The sequence below is a fragment of the Protomyctophum bolini genome (assembly GCF_963924005.1).
Source record: "Protomyctophum bolini genome assembly, chromosome: 5".
NCBI lineage: Eukaryota > Metazoa > Chordata > Actinopteri > Myctophiformes > Myctophidae > Protomyctophum > Protomyctophum bolini.
In genome coordinates, this window is record NC_137866.1 from 15,647,393 (window position 1) to 15,670,297 (window position 22,905).

The 22,905-nt window shown below is 44.2% G+C and overlaps 1 protein-coding gene across 1 annotated transcript in view; it reads right to left on the reverse strand.

The window, feature by feature from the left end:
* The window catches only part of LOC308314967 (ERC protein 2-like), a gene marked incomplete at both ends in the record, with an annotated part of 254,270 nt that extends 248,324 nt beyond the window's left edge, over window positions 1–5,946 (reverse strand). The window contains 2 exons of the mRNA XM_080762791.1: window positions 4,630–4,808; window positions 5,214–5,946. Of these exons, the coding sequence (XP_080618917.1) occupies window positions 4,630–4,808; window positions 5,214–5,946 (912 nt within the window). The remainder of the gene's footprint in view (window positions 1–4,629; window positions 4,809–5,213) is intronic.
* Window positions 5,947–22,905: the final 16,959 nt, after the last annotated feature.

A 22,905-nucleotide genomic window follows, 5' to 3' on the forward strand; every position in this document is an offset into this window, starting at 1 on the left:
TGGCTGTCTTTAAATGAGAGGGAGGAGAGGAGAGACAGAGAGAGAGGGGGGGAGCAAGACATGGAAACAAGGAATAAAGACGATGACCTGTAAAGGTTTGGTGGGAAAAGATTATGTATCAGATGAAACAAAAAGCTGAACGAAACAAAGAACTAGAAAAAGTGTACTGGCGATGAGTACAGGAGAGCCGAAAAGAAACGTCTAGTGCTCTCCCTGCGTGCGTGCGCGCTAATTGGCTGAATAGTTGTAGAGGAAGGACCAACACATTCATCCATCAGATGGGACTGGCAGGGTGAATTAAGGACAGACCTGCAGGTGAACGAGTGCCGTTGACACCATGGCCGCTCTCAGTCCCACTTCACAACAATCTCAACATTCAGTACCGTCACCAGGCATACGCTCAGTACACACTGTGTGTACGGCAACACGCAGAGGGGGGAAACAAAATTCAGAGGTGAAGTAAAGCAGTAGTTATCAAACGGCGAAAGTAGCCCATCTGCATGAGGAAACGATCTGCATGAGGAAATGCAGTGCTCTCGGCGACAAACATATCATGTCAACGGAATAGTCAGCGACGTCATTGTGAAGATCACGTCAGCACTAAAGACCTGCTAGAAAGAGCTGAGTGAGGAGGTGAAGCCGCTGAGTGAGGAGGTGAAGCTAGATAATTGACACTGCGAAAGGACCACAACGACGACTGCAACATTCATTGATATCATAACCGAGCGCACCAATCTACATGCTGGGAGCGTCTATTGAGCAACATTTGATGTCATTTCCGGTTTGGACGTTATCCAAAGTGGTCCCCCTCCATTTTAGTGGATGAGATCGAAAATCTTAAAACGTGAATAACTCTTGATCTAAATCAATGCTTCCAATTCTAACCAAAGATTATGTTTTTGACGGCACATTGCGAAATTTGCGGTCCCGTCGCTTGTCGTGTTAGAAGTAATCATAGCTCCCGTTGTTGTGGATCCCCTTGGGGGTGTTTTGGCTACATCTAGCTACTTCCAAGATGGCGTCTTACCACCTTGAAATAGTCCCTGAAGCTGCAAATGGCTGGGCGCCCTGATTTAATGGTCCTATACCCCCGGGCGTTCGGAGTGTTAAAGACAAGAAGCAGGATGGAAATCATGGTCTGAAGTGAGGACTGCAGCAGCTGACTGTGAAAAGTGGAAGCGCTCTGTGAAAGCCTTGTGTGACACAAGGCACAAAGTGGATAGGTAACAGGGAACAGCGTGAAACAGTAGTGGAAAACACAAAGACGAGAAAACTATCAAGCTTGTAGATGGGATATTTTCAAAACGTTTGCATTGCCAAGAATTAAAGATGGAGTGCCGTGATTTTTTTCCACCCTAAAACATGATCATCAGGTATTATTATTATAGGAGGAGGAAGAATCTTTTCTAAAATGTGTGCAGTATTCGTTAAAATGTCGTTTTTATGTGGACAGACTTTAAAGGGTAAGACCACTTTGAGAGGTTTGGGTTGTTTTCTTACCTTATTATGGGCAAACTAGTCCATTCCATGAGTTATTTTGCTCCGTTGTGTTGTTTATTAGCAATTTAAGAAATAAAAGTCGCTCATTGACTTCCATTGTAACAGGGAAACAGCTCTCAAAGTCACTCTTTTAGCATATGAACCAACGCAACAAAAGCTGATTCTGACAGTTTATCAGGAAAACTCATGCGGTTTTATTTTCGTCCCACTAGATTTATAAAGTTACTATTTTAGTCGGAGATAGACTGAAGCAGTACTGCGGCGTTCCCAACTCTCGCAAGGACGTCTTGCGAGGTTTCGTTTGTAAACGGAAGTCTCCACGCTGTTTGAGATGCACCCAGCTGCAGCCTCGCATACGAGCAATCCCAGACACAGACACTTCTTCTAAAGTGTCTTCTAAAGTGTCTCCCTCAAACACGTCCATTGTGTATGTTTTTAGTGACAAGCGGACAAGATCAAATCCATTTGTTTACATCCCCGTCGTTTCCAATAAGGAAGTGGTGTACAGTTTTGGTCCAATCAGATAGCTTTTTACTCAACGAGAACAGCAGTGATTCGGTCGGCGTAGGCATACCTACTGGATCTTCTTTCTACACAAATTAGTCAAAACACGACAAAGCGCATGAGTTTTCCTGATGTCATTAACTGTCAGAATCAGCTTTTGTTGCGTTGGTTCATGTGCTAAAAGAGTGACTTTGAGAGCTGTTAATCTGTTACAATTGAAGTCAATGGACCCTATTTTTATTTCTTAAATTGCTAATAAACAACACAACGGAGCGAAATAACTCCTGGAATGGAATTGTTTGCCCATAATAAGGTAAGAAAACAACCCAAACCTCTAAAAAAGTGGTCTTACCATTTAAGTATGCCTGGTTTGCCTGGTGGGTGGTGATGATTCACCTGAACTGAAGCGCACCCACAGCTGTGGTTGTATGATAAAGCGGGAGGGGTGAGGGGATGATGTCATGATTTCACTGTTTATTTCATTGGCACGCTAGCCTCCAGGAAGAAACCCTAAATACAAAGGAAAGACATACACATAACAACCACACCAAGGTCTAATAATGAAGTACTGTCACCTCATAAACACACAAAAACTGGAATAAAATCACGGCACTCCATCTTTAAGAAATTACATTTAAATTACAAATCACCATAAAAAACATTGCTTTGAGTGCCAGATGAAGAATGAATATCAAAGGAAAGGAGGCTCCATGGTTACGTTGGAAGTCAAAAGGATTGTAGAGAGATACCATAGCATGCAGCCAGGGTACAATCATGAGCCGAAGGGGGACAGGGCAGCGTACTGCACACATGCTGAAAGGAGAGAAAGAAAGACAGACAGAGACTAATGAAGGCTCCATGATATGAAGGACAGCCAAGGAAGAGGGGCAGTACATTAGAGTAGAAGAAAACAACAGAGCCAAAAGACAATGCTATGAAGCTAGAGGGGGGGGGGGGGGGGGGGGGGGAGAGAGAGAGAGAGAGAGAGAGAGAGAGGCCTGTGTACAACAAATGGGGTCTGGGGTCCTTGGGGGGGTTCCCCAGAAATAAATGTTAATACACCATACTGTATACATTGGCTATTCAAAAATGGCAGTACAAGATCGATGTGAGCTTTGCCATTTTAGAAATTATAAAAATGTTTGGATATATATATTTTTTAATATACTGTAAATCATATCCCTGGCACAAAACCTTTTCAGATGGGTGGGTGGGGGGGGTACACAGCCTGATACTTTGGGGTTTCTAGAACGAAAACGTTTGAGAACCACTGGGTGTAATATTAAAGCAGGTGTCACTTCACTTCAGGGGTGGCTGTGAGAAAACAGAAAGCTGTGGATGGCACCTTGAACGTCTGCCACTAGGGCACGTTCCCATGGAAACAAAACATGTGCACGCACACGCGCACACGCGCAAAAAAAAAGTCTGCAAACTACACAGAAGCCTTGATGTGGCCACGCCCTAGGAGACACAGCAAAGCCAGGCAGGAGACACACAGAAGCCTATGTACCTGAACACACTACAGATTTAGAGCCTGACCGATAACGTAGATATTGGTCATTATTTGACCTTTTTGGAAAGATGGCAAAAGACCAGGTGACATGCTTGCTCAAGAAGGTAGTTGTGTGAGTGTGAGTGTGTGTGCATGTGTGTTTTATAGAATATGCACTACTAAACAAAGGGTGAAATGTGACATCCAAGTGAACAATTAATGTGCCATCTATGGCAGGTTATTTTCAACTTTGTGTGTCATGGCACACCTGCATGTATTTGGGGCAGAAATAGCTGATATACAAGCTCACAACACAACCCATAACCATGTGATGCATTGTGTGCTTGTTTCGTTTTTTTGTTGTATTTTTTTTTAAAACACCTTATTTGGCTTTTTGTATATATATTGCAAAAAGAATGTGTGGCCGTCACAAAATCCCAAGGTACACCTGGACCTCAGCACAGCGTTTATCAACCACTGATCAAAGAAGAGGCGGAGTCAGTCAATGCAGTGACCACATGATGCACCTTGTGAATCGTGAGGACCAGAGTTCTAATCAGACTCCCATCACGTCTTGCACGTCTCCACTCTGTCTCGAACCTCAATGAAGCATAATGCTAAAAAGAAAAATGTATTAGCTGTCTTGACCTGTTTGACTTGAACGCGAAATTAACTTACGAAACAGTTGCCTTTAGAATGCCTAATCATCTGTGTGTGTGTGTGTGTGTGTGAGTGAGTGAGTGAGTGAGTGAGTGAGTGAGTGAGAGAGAGAGAGTGACAACAGCAACCAACAAAAGGCGGTCCGAGAGACGTGCATTCCTCCAACGACCGGGCTCCCCTGCCCCACCTGTGGACGGTTGTGCATCGGCAGCCACATCAAGTGGCATATCAGCAACAATGATGCTGACCCCACCCCCCAAATACGCTTAGAACTCTTAAAATGCCAATTTTCTTAACCACTTGAACGCCAGCATCCATATTCTGAGCTTTTAGCTTGTAGATCTGCCATTTGATGTAATAGTAATTAAAAGGTGAATTGATCCCAGTGCATGACGGAGGACAATTTCGCAATTACTATGCAATACCGATTATCGTCCCGTCCCTAACTTGAGTTGTGCTGGTGTTCTTCTCACCTGTGTGTCGTCCTGGTTGGCTCTGTACTGGTCCTTCAGAATGGAGGTCCTCCCCTGGGCCTCTTCACGCCTCACACCCCGGTCCCCTCTCTTCGTTTCTGGGCTCCAGAAGTTGACAGCGTTCATACTTGAGCCCAGCCTTCCATCTCTCCCTCCTCCTCCTCCTCCTCCTCCTAGGGCTGTCACAGTTACACATTTAAGTCGACGATTAATTCTCACAAATAACAAAAATAACATTTGGAATATGTAACATAACTTTATTTTTGATCAATTGTTTTAGGCTTCGTAATCACGAATTGCACGTGGCAGATATGACAAATAACTTAAATATACAAAGACATGACTGACACATTAAACCAGTAAGACGCCTGAGGGCGAGAAAGGACGCATCCGCCGCAATAATATACTTTCAAGAAAATGTAAAAATAGCAGAAATAGCTAATCTACTAGCTTGTAGATCTGTTATTTTTGCCATTTTTTAAACGTGTATTTTTCAACATGGAAACAATTATGTAAAAAATAATTGTGACTATCTCAAATAATTACCACTAGGCGATTATTGTGAACAATTGTGACAGGCCTACCTCCTCCTTCCATCTCTCGTCTCAGCAGGTCGTTCTCTTTCTGTAGCTCTCTCAGCTGAGCCTGGAGATCCGGCGTGGAGCCTTCCCCCCGACATTCGACCGAGTCCAGTCCCTGCGCGCTCCTCCCTGCGTTCCGTCGCAAGCTAGTGGGTACGCCTAGCTGCAGGTGCTGCTGGTGGTCTCCGTAGGGGTCAGAGGGGTGATGATGCATTCCCGAGGAGGTGATGTTCGGGCTGCTGCCCATGGTCGTGCCTCGGCACGTGTAGGAGGAGCGACGCGTGGTCCTTCCCAGGGTCATGGTGCCTTTGGGGTAACTGCCCGAAGGCTCCAAGGCATCCCGGTCGCAGGGGTAATTGGTGCCCGGGGTAGCGTAAGCGGCACTCATAGACTGGATGTTCTCCATGGACAAGGTTTTACCCCCCGGGGCTGTGGCAGAACCGGTCGTCATTCTCCTATCTGCCGCTAGACACGGTTTCATCTTTGGCCCTACTTTGGAGACGGTCCCTTGACCTCCGGCCAGTTTTGACCCTGGCGAAGGCCCCGAGGACACCGAACCTGGCTCTAGCCCAGAGCGGCAGCCTGGAGTGGAGGTCCCAGTCCCAAGTTTGCTCTTCCCTTTAGGGGGCCTGGACGAGAAGCGCGCATGGGACGAGACGCCATCCGCATGTCCGGCACTCTTGGAGCTGGCAGACAGCTTGCTCTGCGCAGGCTTGGCTCTAATGTTTAAAGGCATGTCTTATATAATGGCAAAGGATAACGTTCAATAAGTGTTATAGAAAGTATCCATTGTTTTGCGCCAATTATATATATATTGTACAGTTCCGGCAAACATTGGTGTGTAGCCATGATTCGCAGCAACAGATCCGGTTGGCATTGCCATTATAATTACTGTGTGTATAAAATAAAATATTCCAAACATTTCAAACGTGTCCTATAGGTGGATTTAGGGCTGAAGCTTGACGGTACCAGTCGCTGTGGGATGCACACAGCCTGTCAGGCAGGCAGTCAGACAGGCAGGCAGACAGGCAGGCAGACAGGCAGGGCAGTAGTGTGGTCGTCTCACTGCAGGGCATCATGGACTCTAGACAGGAGTAGGACACACATTCACACAAAGACGACACCGGAGGCGTAATTTAAGAAATAGGGGGTAGCAATAAATAGGTATTAAGGTCCCTGCACACTGCAAGAGTTATTTTTAGAGGATTTTTAGCCGTTACCGCCGTTTTTCTAAAAAAAAACGTGTCCAGTCTGCAAGGACCTTACAGCCTCATTTCTAAAATAGCTAAAACTGTTGATCTACAAGCTCTCAACATGTCACCAAGCAACGTGTTGAGAGTTTGAATTTGAAGATCAACTATTTCCGCTATATTTGTTTGGGGCAAAAAGACAAAATGTTTGAAAATGTTCACTGTTGGAGCAGCCATAAACTACACAGGTTCATCCCGATGTTCTGGGCATCTTTGTAATGTTAGTGTTAGTAAAAAGCAGGCAAAAGAGTAACATTTGAGGCAGACTAACATCAGTCACTTTACAGTTCACTGTAGTAGAATAGTTGCGGGTTTACCCCGCAGCTATGTCGGCTCCGCCTACAGAAAATACGTAAGCTGCGACCATGAGACCCATTTCTGAATTCGTCTATAGTCAATAACAGCAAAGAACGCCACCAGAAAAGTCAATCCACCGTGCCTCTAGCCAAATTCAGGCTGCTCTGGGTGCATCTCAGGAGCAGGACTGAAAAGTATGAAGAGGCGAGGGCCGGGAGCAAACTCGGAAATTAAAGCCTTTTTTTTTAATAACGGGGTGCAGGAAAATTAATAAAGTTTCAATGTCAATGAATAATACATCTTCATCAGGTCATAAAGAAGACGTAACGGTAATTGTCCCATCTCTTTTTCATACATAGTGTTTGTATTAGTGATGACATTATTGTGTAGATATTTTTATGCTATGATGATGAATTGAAATACACAATGGAAACAAGTCCCCAGGATTTTTGTTTGTTTTATCCTTTTAGCCTTACTGTACTGTTTTACATTTCTGACAAAGTATTCAATCAATCAAACTCTATTACAAAAAAAAGGCATTAATTGTCCGAGTTTGTGCCTTCCTTCCTCCTTCATCAATCAAAAAAGAACTGTGGGGCGGCAGTCGCTCAGAGGTAAAGTGGCCAGAAGGATGCCAGTTCGATCCCAGGCTCCCAAGAATTAGTGTTGAACTGTCTTTGCATGGTTTCCTCCACCCATCGGTGTATGTGTCAGTATTAGGGTTGTGAGGTTTGCCATGGCCACAGACGGTAGAGAAGAGGTTTTCATTATCTAGCAGTCCCTCCTGCCTGCCTGGGCACAAGCAGCATCACTCATTTCCAGACTTAGATGTCTTACTGTAGGCTTCAGCAAGAAATTAAGGATAGAAAATGGAATTTGGGCAACCATGCACTTATGATAAAATAAAATAAGTGGTGCTGTGAGCAGTGCCTTTGGTGAGTTGATCTGCCGCAACCACTATCAAGTACATGATATCACACATTGGTACATGATCACCCACTATCAAGTACATGATATCACACATTGGTACATGATATCACCCACTATCAAGTACATGATATCACACATTGGTACATGATATCACCCACTATCAAGTACATGATATCACACATTGGTACATGATATCACCCACTATCAAGTACATGATATCACACATTGGTACATGATATCACCCACTATCAAGTACATGATATCACACATTGGGGAGCTCATGTTGGAGCTAAAAAAAAACATCAAATTGTGCCAACTACAATATTTTCTGAAGTAACATCTGGCAAAGGCAATCAAGGGTCAAGTTATTACATTTGCAGGCATTAACTAAACTGTTAAAATAAGTATGAATCTCTAGCCTACCCAGAGAGGCCGGTATAGCCTGCCTGACTCAGTAATCTAAGGGCATGTCCGTGGACCAGACCTTGTGGATTGACTGATTGACGGCAGGATGCAAATCCAATCCATAATCCCTCCTCTAATCTGAGAGGATTGGGTGTGGAGACAGAGCCACTGCGTGGACTACAACAGAGAGATTGGTTCGGTGCACTTGTCAATCTTCCAGCTATCTGCCTGTCAATCCCCTGTCCATCACTGTCTGTGTGAGAGAGGGACAACAATTTAGTGTGTCAACAATCACACAATTGACTTTTGGGAATATTGTTTTATTAAAGTGGCAAAATATATCCAAATTGAATGTGAAAATTGCAGTAGGCCCAATATATGTATTAATAGTATTTTTACATTATTCAGCAATATGGGTATACATGTCCCCAAGCAAATAAAGAGCTAACTTGTTAGCTTGCTACTATACAGTGGACTTTTGATTATAGCCTACCTCTCAAATGGTGGGAATATTGGGTTACCGTTAGATATAAATCCAGAAAAACGTGTAGGATTCAGGAAGCCTATAGTTTTAATGCGCCGCCCTCGATATCTATCCAGTAGCTTACCCAACTGTTCAACCCAACAAACACTCACTCACAACCTGCCGCCAGACAGCCACAATTTACTTTTAGATAAATGTATCTTGTAGATTAGAACAATGTACAGGAATCCCACCGTCAGGCGCAAACATAAGAGAGCATGCATGAGAGACAGCCTACCATCGAGTTGTTGGGCCACCAGCTGTTGCACGGAATGAAATGAAACTCGAGTGAGTCCAGTCCACACCCCATGGCTGGCTGGCTGTTTGTTTCGAGAATTACAAAATACGTCCATTCGTTTCATTTCTCCACACACACACACACACACACCCCTACCTACAGTTCATCCCGACCCGAGGCAACCTGGTGGAATGTGAGACCGTGAGACCAGACCGTGTGTTTTATGAGACATGATGGGGAGAAATAGCTTTGTAGCCCCGAGAGAGAGAGAGTCAGACGGCGAAATAAAATAACTATTATTGCGAACACGAGTGAGTGAGGATGGATAGGGGATTAGTTTTCTTTCGGATATGCACACACTACGCGCGACTCGAGTTACGACCGGGTCCACGAATTTATTACATAAGGAGTAAAAAAAAAAGCTCAAAGCTGTCTGTCACAATAAATAAACATTGCATGCGAGCTTCATTTGTTGTAAATCACGCGGCATCTCGTCCAGGTGTGTGTACGTGTGTGTGCGTGTGTGTGTGTGTGTGTGTGTGTGTGCGCGCACGCGCGCAAAATATAAGGACTTGACTTACCATAGTTACCATCTATCCATGCGTCCAGACAGACAGGCTGTAATAGTCTCCTCTCCTCAGCATCGCATCATACAGTATCTCCATGGTCTCATCACCAACTCACAGCCTCACACTCTTTCTGAATTCTGACCTGTCCGGCTCTATGTCTATCGTGCCATGCACGTCGATCGGGAACGCGCATATTTACTATCGGCCTACGCACGCGCGTGGGGGGTGGGGGTGCACACTGCACAGCGACAGCAGCAGCAGTGTGTGTGGGGTGGGGGGGGAGAATTTTATTTTTATTATATCAAAATAAAAAAATGGTTTTACATATTAGGCGTGTTGTCGTCTACAATAGCCTACCCAGCTAACATGTCCATGTGGGCACCATATGGGGTGTATGTGTGTTTATGGGTACCAAGTGGGCATGGGCTAGAACTGGGCAATTATACTGGGTTCCAGGTAGGTTCTATGTGGGCTAAGTGGGCATGGGCTTGAACTGGGCAAATATTGTGGGTTCGATATGGGTTACAAATGGGCCAAGTGGGCATGGGTTAGAACTGGTCAACATGTATGGGTCCCTTGTGGGATATATATGGGCTAAGCGGGCATGGGTTAGAACTGGGCACGCATGTCTGTGTCCCATATGGGTTACGTATGGGCTATGTGGGCATGGGTTAGAACTGGTCACCCATGTCTGGGTCCTATATAGGTTATGCATGGGCTAAGTGTGCATGGGTAAGAACTGGGCATCCACACCTGGGTCCCTTGTGGGTTATTCATGGGCTAAGTGGGCATGGGTTAGAACTGGTCACCAACACCTGGGCCCCTTATGGGTTTATATGGGCTAAGTGGGCATGGGTTAGCACTGGTCACCCATGTATGGGTCCTATATAGGTTATGTATGGGCTAAGTGGGCATGGGTTAGAACTGGTCACCCATGTCTGGGTCCTATATATGTTATGTATGGGCTAAGTGGGCATGGGTTAGAACTGGTCACCCATGTCTGGGTCCTATATAGGTTATGTATGGGCTAAGTGTGCATGGGTAAGAACTGGGCATCCACACCTGGGTCCCTTGTGGGTTATTCATGGGCTAAGTGGGCATGGGTTAGAACAGGTCACCAACACCTGGGTCCCTTATGGGTGTATATGGGCTAAGTGGGCATGGGTTAGCACTGGTCACCCATGTATGGGTCCTATATAGGTTATTTATGGGCTTAGTGGGCAAGGGTTAGAACTGGTCACCCATGTATGGGTCCCTTGTGGGATATATATGGGCTAAGTGGGCATGGGTTAGAACTGGTCATCCATATATGGGCCTCTTGTGGGATATATATGGGCTAAGTGTGCATGGGTTAGAACTGGTCACCCATTTCTGGGTCCTATATATGTTATTTATGGGGTTAGTGGGCATGGGTTAGAACTGGTCACCCATGTCTGGGTCCTATATAGGTTATGTATGGGCTAAGTGTGCATTGGTAAGAACTGGGCATCCACACCTGGATCCCTTGTGGGATATATATGGTCTAAGTGTGCGTGGGTTAGAACTGGTCACCCATGTCTGGGTCCTATATATGTTATGTATGGGCTAAGTGTGCATTGGTAAGAACTGGGCATCCACACCTGGGTCCCTTGTGGGATATATATGGGCTAAGTGTGCGTGGGTTAGAACTGGTCACCCATGTCTGGGTCCTATCCTGCTACCCTAATAGACAGGGGTACATGAGCACCTGGCCGTTCATTCGTGCTCTATCTCCGACCAAGCCACACTTCCACCACACATCTCTCTATGCAAAATAAAACCTGCACACTCCCACAAAAGACATAGACTACATTGCATTCGCCAAAAATGTCTTCTTTACTGTTTAAATATTACTTTTCTGAAACACGCTATTCTTGCTCAACCTCAACAGCCTACGTCAGAATCGTCATGTTGGCGTCTACTACGCCAACTACGTTCACTTAATGGGGCCAGTCCTTCACAGTGACACACGCGTTAGATCAACCACGCGACCGGGATGGTTTCTACCCCTCAATGTCGTGCCTACTCTACACTGCCATCCGAAGGCCCCTCCCCCTTTCACTGCTCCTGTGTGTGACCTGTGAACTACTCTCTGACTGCACTGTGGCTTGATTTATATGTGCGAGGTTGAAATGTAATGCACATAAATTAATTATAGGTCCAGCAAGCAAATCATGATTGTCTGTTTGTGCTCAATAGGTCACCATCACATTCCGATTTTAGGTGTTGTGTTTTCTATGACATTTATTTGGGCCAGTAGTTTCATATCTATCCTTTTTCCGACCAACACAGAACATGCTAACGGTGTTAGCGCGTTAGCATCCATCTTGCTTTTCATTTATATGTGCGAGGTGGAAATGTAATGCACATAAATTAATTATAGGTCCAGCAAGCAAATCATGATTGTCTGTTTGTGCTCAATAGGTCACCATCACATTCCGATTTTAGGTGTTGTGTTTTGTATGACACTTTGGCCAGTAGTTTCATATCTATCCTTTTTCCTTTGACCAACACAGACCATGCTAACGGTGTTAGCGCGTTAGCATCACACAGCTTACAGCGTCAGTGTTGCATGAATACTTTCAACCATGACAATGCCGACTACTTTTGCTACACACACTTCCCAAGGATTATGGAGATGTCTTTATTTTTTTTTTAAGGTTGAGAAATGAAATAATTATGGTCGTTTCTAATCTCAGCATTTCACAAGAGAAAGACGTGGATGCCTTTCGCTGCGCTGTTGGCGTTGCCATGTCTCATAGAAACAAGTAAATAGGTCTTTAAAAAGAATCCCAAAACAAGCGCATATAACAGGGGTCTGTAACCTATTTTAAATGAAGTGCCATGTTTTTATTTTCTAGATAGTGAGTCAGCCACAAGCTCACATCACAACAATAATCCATGTAATAATCACAATAACAATACTAATAATAATAATCATAATAATCCTGCTACCCTAATAGACAGGGGTACATAAGCACATGGCCGTTTATCCAACAGCTTTCTCCGACCCAACCACACTTTCACCACACATCTCTATATGCAAAATAAATTCGGCACACTCCCAGAATACATATAGGCTACATTTCATTGAAAGAAATGTCTTAATTACTGAATAAATATTACTTTTGTCAACCACGCCATTGTTGCTCAACATCACCAGCCTACGTCAGAATCGTCATGTTGGCGTCTACTACGCCAACTACGTTCACTTATTGGGGCCAGTCCTTCACAGTGACACACGCGTTAGATGAACCACGCGACCGGGATGGTTTCTACCCCTCAATGTCGTGCATTTGCTGCGCCCTTCTAATGCTGCGCCACGCCTACTCTATACTGCTCCATGCGACTCGAACAGCGTCAGCAGCAGCAGCTCCGAGCCTCCGTCAGAAAGGCTGCCCACAGCACTGCACAGCCCCACACCCAAATGAATCGAATGAATGAATAAGGCGCTTATATCGCTATTGCTCAGTGGATGGGACATTTACATTAAAAGCAATCGGATGGACGCGTGGATAACGGCATGGTTGTGTGCAATCGGAGGGAAAGCTTCCATAATCCATATAGCTTCCATGCTAGCTGCTTCAGACACAGGGGAGGGGAGGGAGAAATAGTGCGAAATAGCGCTTATGCAACAATTACCCTAAAACACAAACACCTCAACTCGATGTCATTGTGAATAAGAATTTCGAGCGAAATAATAATTTTTGGAAGGACACTTTCACCCAGTATGAAGCTAAATGTGGAAGCCGTGTGTGTCACACCAAAACGGCTGACCTATAGAATCCTGTAACCAGCCTCTCGCACTGCCTGCGAGTTGGCTCCGTCTAAGGCTCCGTCTTATGAGCAAATTTAGAACTTCCGGTCTGACAGCTAGCAGATTTAAGACATCCGGTTGCTTTCAGAATAAAATAAGATTATTTAATTCGTTCATTAAATAATTTTTACATTACATTATTAGTATTATTATTACATTACAGTTATTGTAAAGACACACATTATGTTTCTGTGTAAAAATAAGTAATTAAATAACATAAAAAAGTTATCTAAATGGATAAATGCTATTCACTGGAGTGCATGGACTTTATAAAGTGGACACTGGACAAAAGACGGCTCCGCCAGGCAACTATCTGGACATACCCACGCGTTTGGGAAGATGTCCTCTACCACCCCACAGTCTCCGCTAAGCGGGAGAGGTGTAAAATTCACAGCAGCAGAGCTTCTACTGGGGTCAATGCAAAAAAATGTACCGTTTCCGGACCCAGAATGGACACTGGACAAAGAGGCCTCCGCGAGGCAACTATCTGGACATACCCACGCGTCCGGGGAGATGTCCTCTACCACCCCACAGTCTCCGCTAAGCGGGAGAGGTGTAAAATTCAGAGCAGCAGACCTTCTATTGGGGTCAACACTCAAAAAAGTGCCGTTTCCAGACCCAGAATGGACACTGGACAAAGAGGCCTCCGCGAGGCAACTATCTGGACATACCCACGCGTCCGGGGAGATGTCCTCTACCACCCCACAGTCTCCGCTAAGCGAGAGAGGTGTAAAATTCAGAGCAGCAGAGCTTCTACTGGGGTCAATGCAAAATAAATTACCGTTTCCGGACCCAGACTGGACACTGGACAAAAGACGGCTCCGCGAGGCAACTATCTGGACATACCCACGCGTCCGGGGAGATGTCCTCTACCACCCCACAGTCTCCGCTAAGCGGGAGAGGTGTAAAATTCAGAGCAGCAGACCTTCTATTGGGGTCAACACTCAAAAAAGTGCCGTTTCCAGACCCAGAATGGACACTGGACAAAGAGGCCTCCGCGAGGCAACTATCTGGACATACCCACGCGTCCGGGGAGATGTCCTCTACCACCCCACAGTCTCCGCTAAGCGAGTAAATGGGTGCTTATATTTCTATGTGAAATGTGGTGATGCTGGCATCACAATAGATGCCAGCATCACGCTGCCTCCGTCTAATAAGCACATTTACAACTTCCTGTTTGGAAACCGAAACAGATGCTTCTGACATTTGCCTGTGCGTGCTTAATCGTTGTACTTCTGAACACATTTCCCAAATCTCAGTGATTTATCCACACATCGCTCTGTGTGTGTGTGTGTGTGTGTGTGTGTGTGTGTGTGTGTGTGTGTGTGTGTGTGTGTGTGTGTGTGTGTGTGGCGTCGCCCTCCAGCTGCAATTGCGAGTGTGCGCTGTGTGCAGGGCACACTACTGAGTTTAAAACCACAGCTGAAACATGAAGTGGAGTCTGTCAATTCCCGCAATTTCCTTCTTCCCATATTGCGCTGCAACGACACTAGGATTGAGCCCCCCGAAGGGGGGCGAAATTCTAGTATAGGTTATTTATGGGCTTAGTGGGCAAGGGTTAGAACTGGTCACCCATTTCTGGGTCCTATATATGTTATTTATGGGGTTAGTGGGCATGGGTTAGAACTGGTCACCCATGTCTGGGTCCTATATAGGTTATGTATGGGCTAAGTGTGCATTGGTAAGAACTGGGCATCCACACCTGGATCCCTTGTGGGATATATATGGTCTAAGTGTGCGTGGGTTAGAACTGGTCACCCATGTCTGGGTCCTATATATGTTATGTATGGGCTAAGTGTGCATTGGTAAGAACTGGGCATCCACACCTGGGTCCCTTGTGGGATATATATGGGCTAAGTGTGCGTGGCTTAGAACTGGTCACCCATGTCTGGGTCCTATATAGGTTATTTATGGGCTTAGTGGGCAAGGGTTAGAACTGGTCACCCATTTCTGGGTCCTATATATGTTATTTATGGGCTTAGTGGGCATGGGTTAGAACTGGTCACCCATGTATGTGTCCCTTGTGGGATATATATGGGCTAAGTGGGCGTGGGTTGGAACTGGTCATCCATATATGGGCGTCTTGTGGGATATATATGGGCTAAGTGTGCGTGGGTTAGAACTGGTCACCCATGTCTGGGTCCTATATAGGTTATGTATGGGCTAAGTGTGCATGGGTAAGAACTGGGCATCCACACCTGGGTCCCTTGTGGGGAAAGTGGTGAAAAAGGGCGCCAAAGTTTGTAAAAATGTCACCTTTGCATCCAAAAACAACATATTTCCTGTGATTCTTTCTAATGAAGGGGCATGTATTCCCACTTACTTTTTCCCCCCGATTCCAACGGTGGTGGTCTTATCTCTCTACGACGTCAGGAAGTGGGTGTAAACGCCAACTTCCTGTCCCCAGCCCCCCGAAATGTTGTGGAAAAAACCGAGACCATTTTCGGACTCAGCACGACGAGCTGAAGACGCTGATATCTGTTTCCCAGCACAGGGACTTACGGTTCTCTTAATTGGCTAACCCTAGGGTTAGTTTTCAACGCGCGATAGCTCGAGAACGATATGTCCGTCAGCCAAGTAATTGACATGCGCGTGTTCAGTTTTACGAGATCTACGCTCCGATATGTCCGCCATTGTCGTGCGACCCCCGTAGCCCGTAACCCTAACCCTAGGTAACCCTAGGGTTACCTGTCTGGAAGCCTTATAGACATAGTGAACCAAAGAGTGTGTTTATGGTTGAAATGCTAAATTTAAAATTGAGTACCAGCAGGGAGACACATATCAGGGCGTTCGTCTTATCGATAGCTACGCGTGGATGCAACTAACTTTTATTTACGACCTTTGTGGGAGGAGCTATCGCGCTTCAAAGTGTAACCCTAAGCTCCTAAAGCACACGACCGTGTGTGGCGAACCACATATCAGATTGTTCGTCCCGACAAGCTATATAACATACTAAAAGATGGGCCCGTAATATCGAACGGTTTTTGACTTATAAGCGTTAAAGAGGTTAGACAAATAACGAAACATTTACGAAACCTGGGTCCCTTATGGGTTTAAATGGGTTAAGTGGGCATGGGTTAGCACTGGTCACCCATGTATTATTAGCCCATACATAACCTATATAGGACCCAGACATGAGTGACCAGTTCTAACCCATGCCCATTTAGCCCATACATAACCTATATAGGACCCAGACATGAGTGACCAGTTCTAACCCATGCCCATTTAGCCCATACATAACCTATATAGGACCCAGACATGAGTGACCAGTTCTAACCCATGCCCACTTAGCCCATACATAACCTATATAGGACCCAGACATGAGTGACCAGTTCTAACCCAGGCCCACTTAGCCCATACATAACCTATATAGGACCCAGACATGAGTGACCAGTTCTAACCCATGCCCACTTAGCCCATACATAACCTATATAGGACCCAGACATGAGTGACCAGTTCTAACCCAGGCCCACTTAGCCCATACATAACCTATATAGGACCCAGACATGAGTGACCAGTTCTAACCCATGCCCACTTAGCCCATACATAACCTATATAGGACCCAGACATGAGTGACCAGTTCTAACCCAGGCCCACTTAGCCCATACAGAACCCATACAGGACCCAGACAAGGGTGGCCAGTTTTGCCTTGCCAAAAATAACAGAACGTATAAAAGTTTAAGCATGGGATAAGTCGGCCACACACACACACACACACACACACACACACACACACACACACACACACACACACACACACACACACACACACACGCAAACGTTGAACAAAATAACACATTCTTCTACATTCTCTAATTGTGTAAATATTTTGTTTAAATGCAATGTTAATTTATAATGGTACTCCTGAGAGTGTAACATGAAAGAGTTAAAGCTCTAGTATGGCCTAAATGTATATAGCCACAGTTTAATATTCAAACTTGTCATTATCATGTGCAAGTTAAAACCACATATGGTTAGGCTACCAGGTTTGAATAAATAAAAAAATCTCCCCCCCATTAAGCCTATGTACTAAAATACTTTGAAATGGCAGGTGGTTTGGCAACCCAGTAAAACACCCAGAGTGCATTGCAAGTCCCGCTTGGATGTGATTGGCTGTGTGGTCATACTATGACTGACTGTGTGACGTTGGTTGCAGTGATTGGCTCCTGAGTCAACAGGCAACTATCTCGAAGTTAGCCCGCTCTTTCTTTCTTTCACTGCCCGGCTGTCACTGACATGGAAGAAGCGCGGCTTTGTTGATCAACCGGCGCGGCGCGGCTATATATAATATAGGCTACTATACACTATACTGTATATACCAGCGTTATGGACGAGGAAAGGGGCCGTGCCCGCAAAAAGACAAAGAAGACGTCGACCAGGGCTCAGGTCAGGTCTCGCAGCAGAAGCAGCAGCAGAGAAGGGAGCAATGGCCGACAAAACCAGGAGACGCATGGTGCGTGTCCATGCAATGTAGCCTACAGGCAGCTACTGCTACAGGACATGTAGGTAAGAGCTAGCATGCCTATTCATTTGACTATCATTATTTTTGCGATGAGTACATCTACATTTAACTTCTGTTATCTGCTGTGCATTTTGATTCAATAACTAAAATTAGTTGGCTGGCATTTGGAAGTGGCTATACAGTGCTTGGGTAAGCTTAGCTAACAACAGTAGTAATGTTATGTGTCCATGCATGCATGTGTGTCGGTCCCGAAACACAAATGATTGATAGTACCACCAAATTATAATAATAATACCGGTAGTAAAACGTTTTTAAAACAGTGTGGTCGTTAAGCAGCTCAACCCTGAAACACAGCACATAAGATGAACTGATATATTTACATATCAGTTAATCTATATCTATATATTTACAGGTCTGTTTCCAGTGCCCAGCCAGCACGCCAACATGGGTCCCATGTGGTTTAGAGGTGGGCTCACCTGGCTCCTATGTGGGAGCCAGGTGGGATAACCATATGGTTCTCAAAGTGGGGTCCTACTGTATTGAGGGAGTTCCAGGGGGTCCCCAGCTAAATGATTGATAGTACAGGAACCAAATAGACCCTTATAAGGTCTGTAACTGTCTGAGAGTGTAACACATGGAACCAAATGGACCCTGACAGGTCTTTAACTCTGAGTGTACAAATCTGTACACTCAGAGGGGTGGTACAGTGTAGGGCTGACCTTCGATCACGGTTTTGGAGATCGACGCTTCGACAAAAAAATTGATTTGATTGATCATAAAGTTAATGTGACTGTGAGTGTGCGTATACGCAGGCATGGGAAAAATCAATGCGATTTCATATAGTTAAGTTACCTCATAGTTATGCTGCATGCGCTGTTGGTCGATGAAGAATTATAATCCAAGGTTTGTCAATCATATTATGGTTTGTGGTTGAAAGTAAACCATAATAAGTCAACTTTAAGAAGAGATCTGCAGTTATTGTGCTGCAGACAGTGCAGAGTGAGAGCAGCGCCGCTCTGCTAATTGATCTGACTGGCATTACAGTAATTAGTTATTTGCCAGCACCTGCTCCAATATAGGCCTAAATCAAATCAAACTTTATTTATATAGCACATTTAAAACAATAGAAGCTGACCAAAGTGCTGTAGGCCTACAGCATTTTGCATTTATCGAACGAACGTCGATTAATCAATGTTTTTGTTTTTATGTGTTTGGTTCATTCTTCTCTTCTCTTTGTCTATTTGTTTAAGTAAATTGGAAATGAAGATGTCCAGTGATCCAGTCCACAAATTACTAGCTGTGTTCTGTGTCCATGTCTGGACATAACAAGAAGTTCCAAAACCTGTTTCTTTTTCATGGTGCATAAGGTAAAATTTAGTTTTTAAAATGTACATTTCTACATGAGACCACATTCTACAAAATGTCTTAAGTCCTGCCAGTTTTTTGAAAACCCTATCAGTGGTGCTTGAATGTTTTCATGTCCCTCTGGACCCCAAGCTGAAAATATTTTGTTTCAGCGACCGACCAGAAGCAAATATTTGAGTTAAAATCGTTTGCTGTGAAAGAATATATATTCAAAGACTTACATTTTCTTCCAAAAATAGCAAATCTATAAGCTTGCATATCTGCTATTTTTCATTAGCTAAAGTATGTAGAGAAAAGTCCTTGCGCACACCTACAAGGACAGAGCTGGCAAAAAAATGCAAATAATGAGAGGAAAGATGTCCCGCACACTGTATTCATTTATAGAGCCGCAGTTTATTTCAGCTTTAGACTGAAACGTTGTCACTCAGCTTTCCTCTCATTAGCTAAAGTATAAAATAATTGTTAATGTGGTTAAACACTAAAGTGACGGATCTTAATGAATTAACCCATTTTGGTCTGAGGCCGATTAAAAAAAAATCCTTGTAAATCCTGACCCAAGTTTTCTGAAAAACTTCAAATATTTATATAGCGGCATCATTTTTTTTTTGATTTTTTGAATACTGTACATAGTGTAGAGAAACACAAAAGGGGTTCCTGACCAGAAGGGTAGCGTTACAAAAAGGGGTTCCCGCCTAGAATGAGTTAATGATGTAATTTTGCAAAACATTTGATGTACACTAGTAAAAGCATGCCACAGCATACAGCTGCTATGTAACTGGTGGAATAGGGAGTGCGACAGATCTGTAAATAGGCCACCGTTAGCGTTTCACATAGTTTTTTAATATTGTCATCATAAACCCAACTTTTGACAAGTTTCCCACCAGTAGCTTTTAAGCTTTTACAAGGTGTAATACAACACGTGTGTAAGTAAGTAGGCAATGAGAGGCTATATGATAGGCGTATGATAGCCCTATGCTATTCAAAGGTTCGGCATAATATTAATTAACTTTAATGTCTCTTTCCCCTGTTTTTGTAAACTTTCTTTTTAAGACACATGCGTCAGAAGCAGAGACTCCATCTGATGTACAGACTGATGTTGAAACGACCGAGGAGGTAACAATGGCTGTTTTAGGGCAGTGGTTCTAATAATATTTTGTGGCAATATAGGGCCGTGGGGTTCATCGCACCCCACTTTGAGAACCCCTGCATTAGAATATGGACCACCATAATTATCTGAGAGTGTACAGTTATGGTGGTCAAACAAAATGGATTTGGTTCTCGGAGTTGCAGCAACATTAGGGTCCATTCGGATCGCAACTATCCATAATTTATGTAGAGACCCCTGGAATCCCCTCAAGGACCCCTGGGGATCCCCAGACCCCACTTTAAAAACCACTGTGTTGGGGTGCTTGCCAAGTACATTGGCACACAACCTGGAATTTCCCTTCTATTATTAGACGCATAAGTCCCACCTCGATCTGAGCAAGGAAGTGAGGATTAAATGTGAGTCCGCATGAATCAAGTAGGTTGGACTGACAGGCTGCCACATTCCAATTCCGCACACTCCTGCTCGCTCACTCCTCCACATGTCATGTGATGTGATGCTGTATTTCTCCTGAGCTGTTTGACATTGTGGCCCACACCATGCTACTGCTTAAAGTTAGTTTTTTATGTTTGCTAAAATGTACGTTTTCTTTATTGAATGTACTGTAGGCCATCGCAAAGACATGTGACCTACACCTCCCTGTGGAATGAACAGCGTTGGACTGACTACTGTGTCCCAGAGAGACTACTGTGTCCGCCACTTTAGTATGACCAGCAGCCCCAGTGTGTGTCCTGGAGGTTCTCATGCAAGTATGTAAACTATGGAATTAGATTTATTTCATTTAAAAAAAACATAAACATACTGAGAATTTGACATCTTGAAATGTAAAATGATGTGTAGGAACCCTGGGTCACAGTGGAATTGCTGCCCAACTGAAACCATGATCAGCTGCTGGAACCCTGAATGTGAGCACCTGAATGTGGGACACAGAGCCGCCCTACTGGAACCAGTTGTAAGTTGAAATATATTCACTTCAAAATGTAGTTTCGAATCACAATCACATGCATAGTCGATAGAATCTGGCCCTTTGATTGCATGCACATAATGGTTGCTCCACTGTAAATTTATCCTTTCCTCTTGTCATTCTAACTTGAAATGGTGTTTGGCAAAACATTTGATGTTTGATGTACACAAGTAGAAGCATGCCACAGTATTACAGCTGTAGCTGCTGAAAAGGGATCACAATTCTGAACAGAGGCCACCGAAAACAAATTTGCCACCATGTATTTCACATAGAAAACAAATTTGCCACCATAGCTCAAGACATTTAAAATTACAGTTTTTTGGTTTGTTTTTAATCTTCTGTTCAGAAAATAATCCTCAATATGCAGCAAAAATATCTTTACAGACCATAGCTATTATTGATGTATAATTAATCATGTAATTTATTGTAGCACTTGGCCGTGTGATTAGATTGTAGTACAACTTTCATGATAAATTCTTAAGCGTTATTCAGTCTGATTTATTGGTGGTGAGGTGACCCCGCACCTACAACATGACGTCACAGAGCCGCAGTGAAGAGCCCTTCTTGCTGTTTTTACTCACCACCGCTCTGCGTTATTACAGCTCCGGTGGTCACCTCACCACTGAAAATCCAGACTATGAATAGGCCTTAATAAGATGGTTGTGGTGGCCAATCCATTAGTCCCTAATCACACTCTATTATATATATATTTTTTAAATATACACATGTCTCATGATGTTTCATAATGTAAGAATCAAGCTAGCATTACTAAGTCAGCTTCTTGTTATTTATTTTTAGGGACACTAAAGAAGAACACAGTGGCAGTCACACAGGACATTCAGCAGAAGGAGGGAGAGGGAGCACTTGAGAACACATAGGACAATGGGGCACAGCCCCAATAGAAAAAACACCATCTGACAGTCTTGGTAACACACACACACACACACACACGCACGCAAACAACTACCTCCTCATAAGAACCCTCTTATTTTAGTTCAAGTTGAGAGTTCAAGTTTAATCTGTCTCTTTCTCCAGTTGGCTTTTTTGTGTTCAATTTTAAATGATTGTCAAGTCGTGATTGTGTCAGGTTCCTCTTACTTTTTGTGTTCAGAATATTTAAGTTCCTCATGTAGTTTGCCAATTGATACACTATTCTAAAATTATTGTTTACAATAGTTATGGGGAGTTTCATTTCAAACATGTTTGGGCTCAATTTAACGCCTACACAGGCTTCTGTGAACGCCCCATACAGTTTAAATTGCTTTCACTCACTCATCCCATGGCCTAGGGGGTTGTACAGGTGTCATGGTGGATGCTTGGGCACTCTCCAGTGCTTTTCGATCTTCTGTTGTGCATATCAGGGTTTTAAAGCTGCAGCCAGTCCACTCCTTGATGTTGTCCACTCGGGACTTAATCTGCCTGTCTGCCTCTTCTCCACTTTCCCTCTACTGTCCCCTGTACTATTGTCTTTGACAGGGAGGGTATGTCTTGTGACATGCCCATGAGAGTAGAGGCTCCTGTTCTCCAGCATGGGTGGTAGCTAAACTGTCTTAACATAATCATTTGACTGGTCTTCTTATACGATATATGTAGCATTCTTCTGTCACACTTGCTTTAAAATGACTGTATCCTGTGCTCGGTGTCCGCTGTAAGTGTCCAGCTTTCAGAGCCAATGGAATAGGGTGGAGAATCTCAGCTTCACTGAGAAGCTGATTTATTATTTGTTATGTTTCCAAATACTGTATAGTCTAG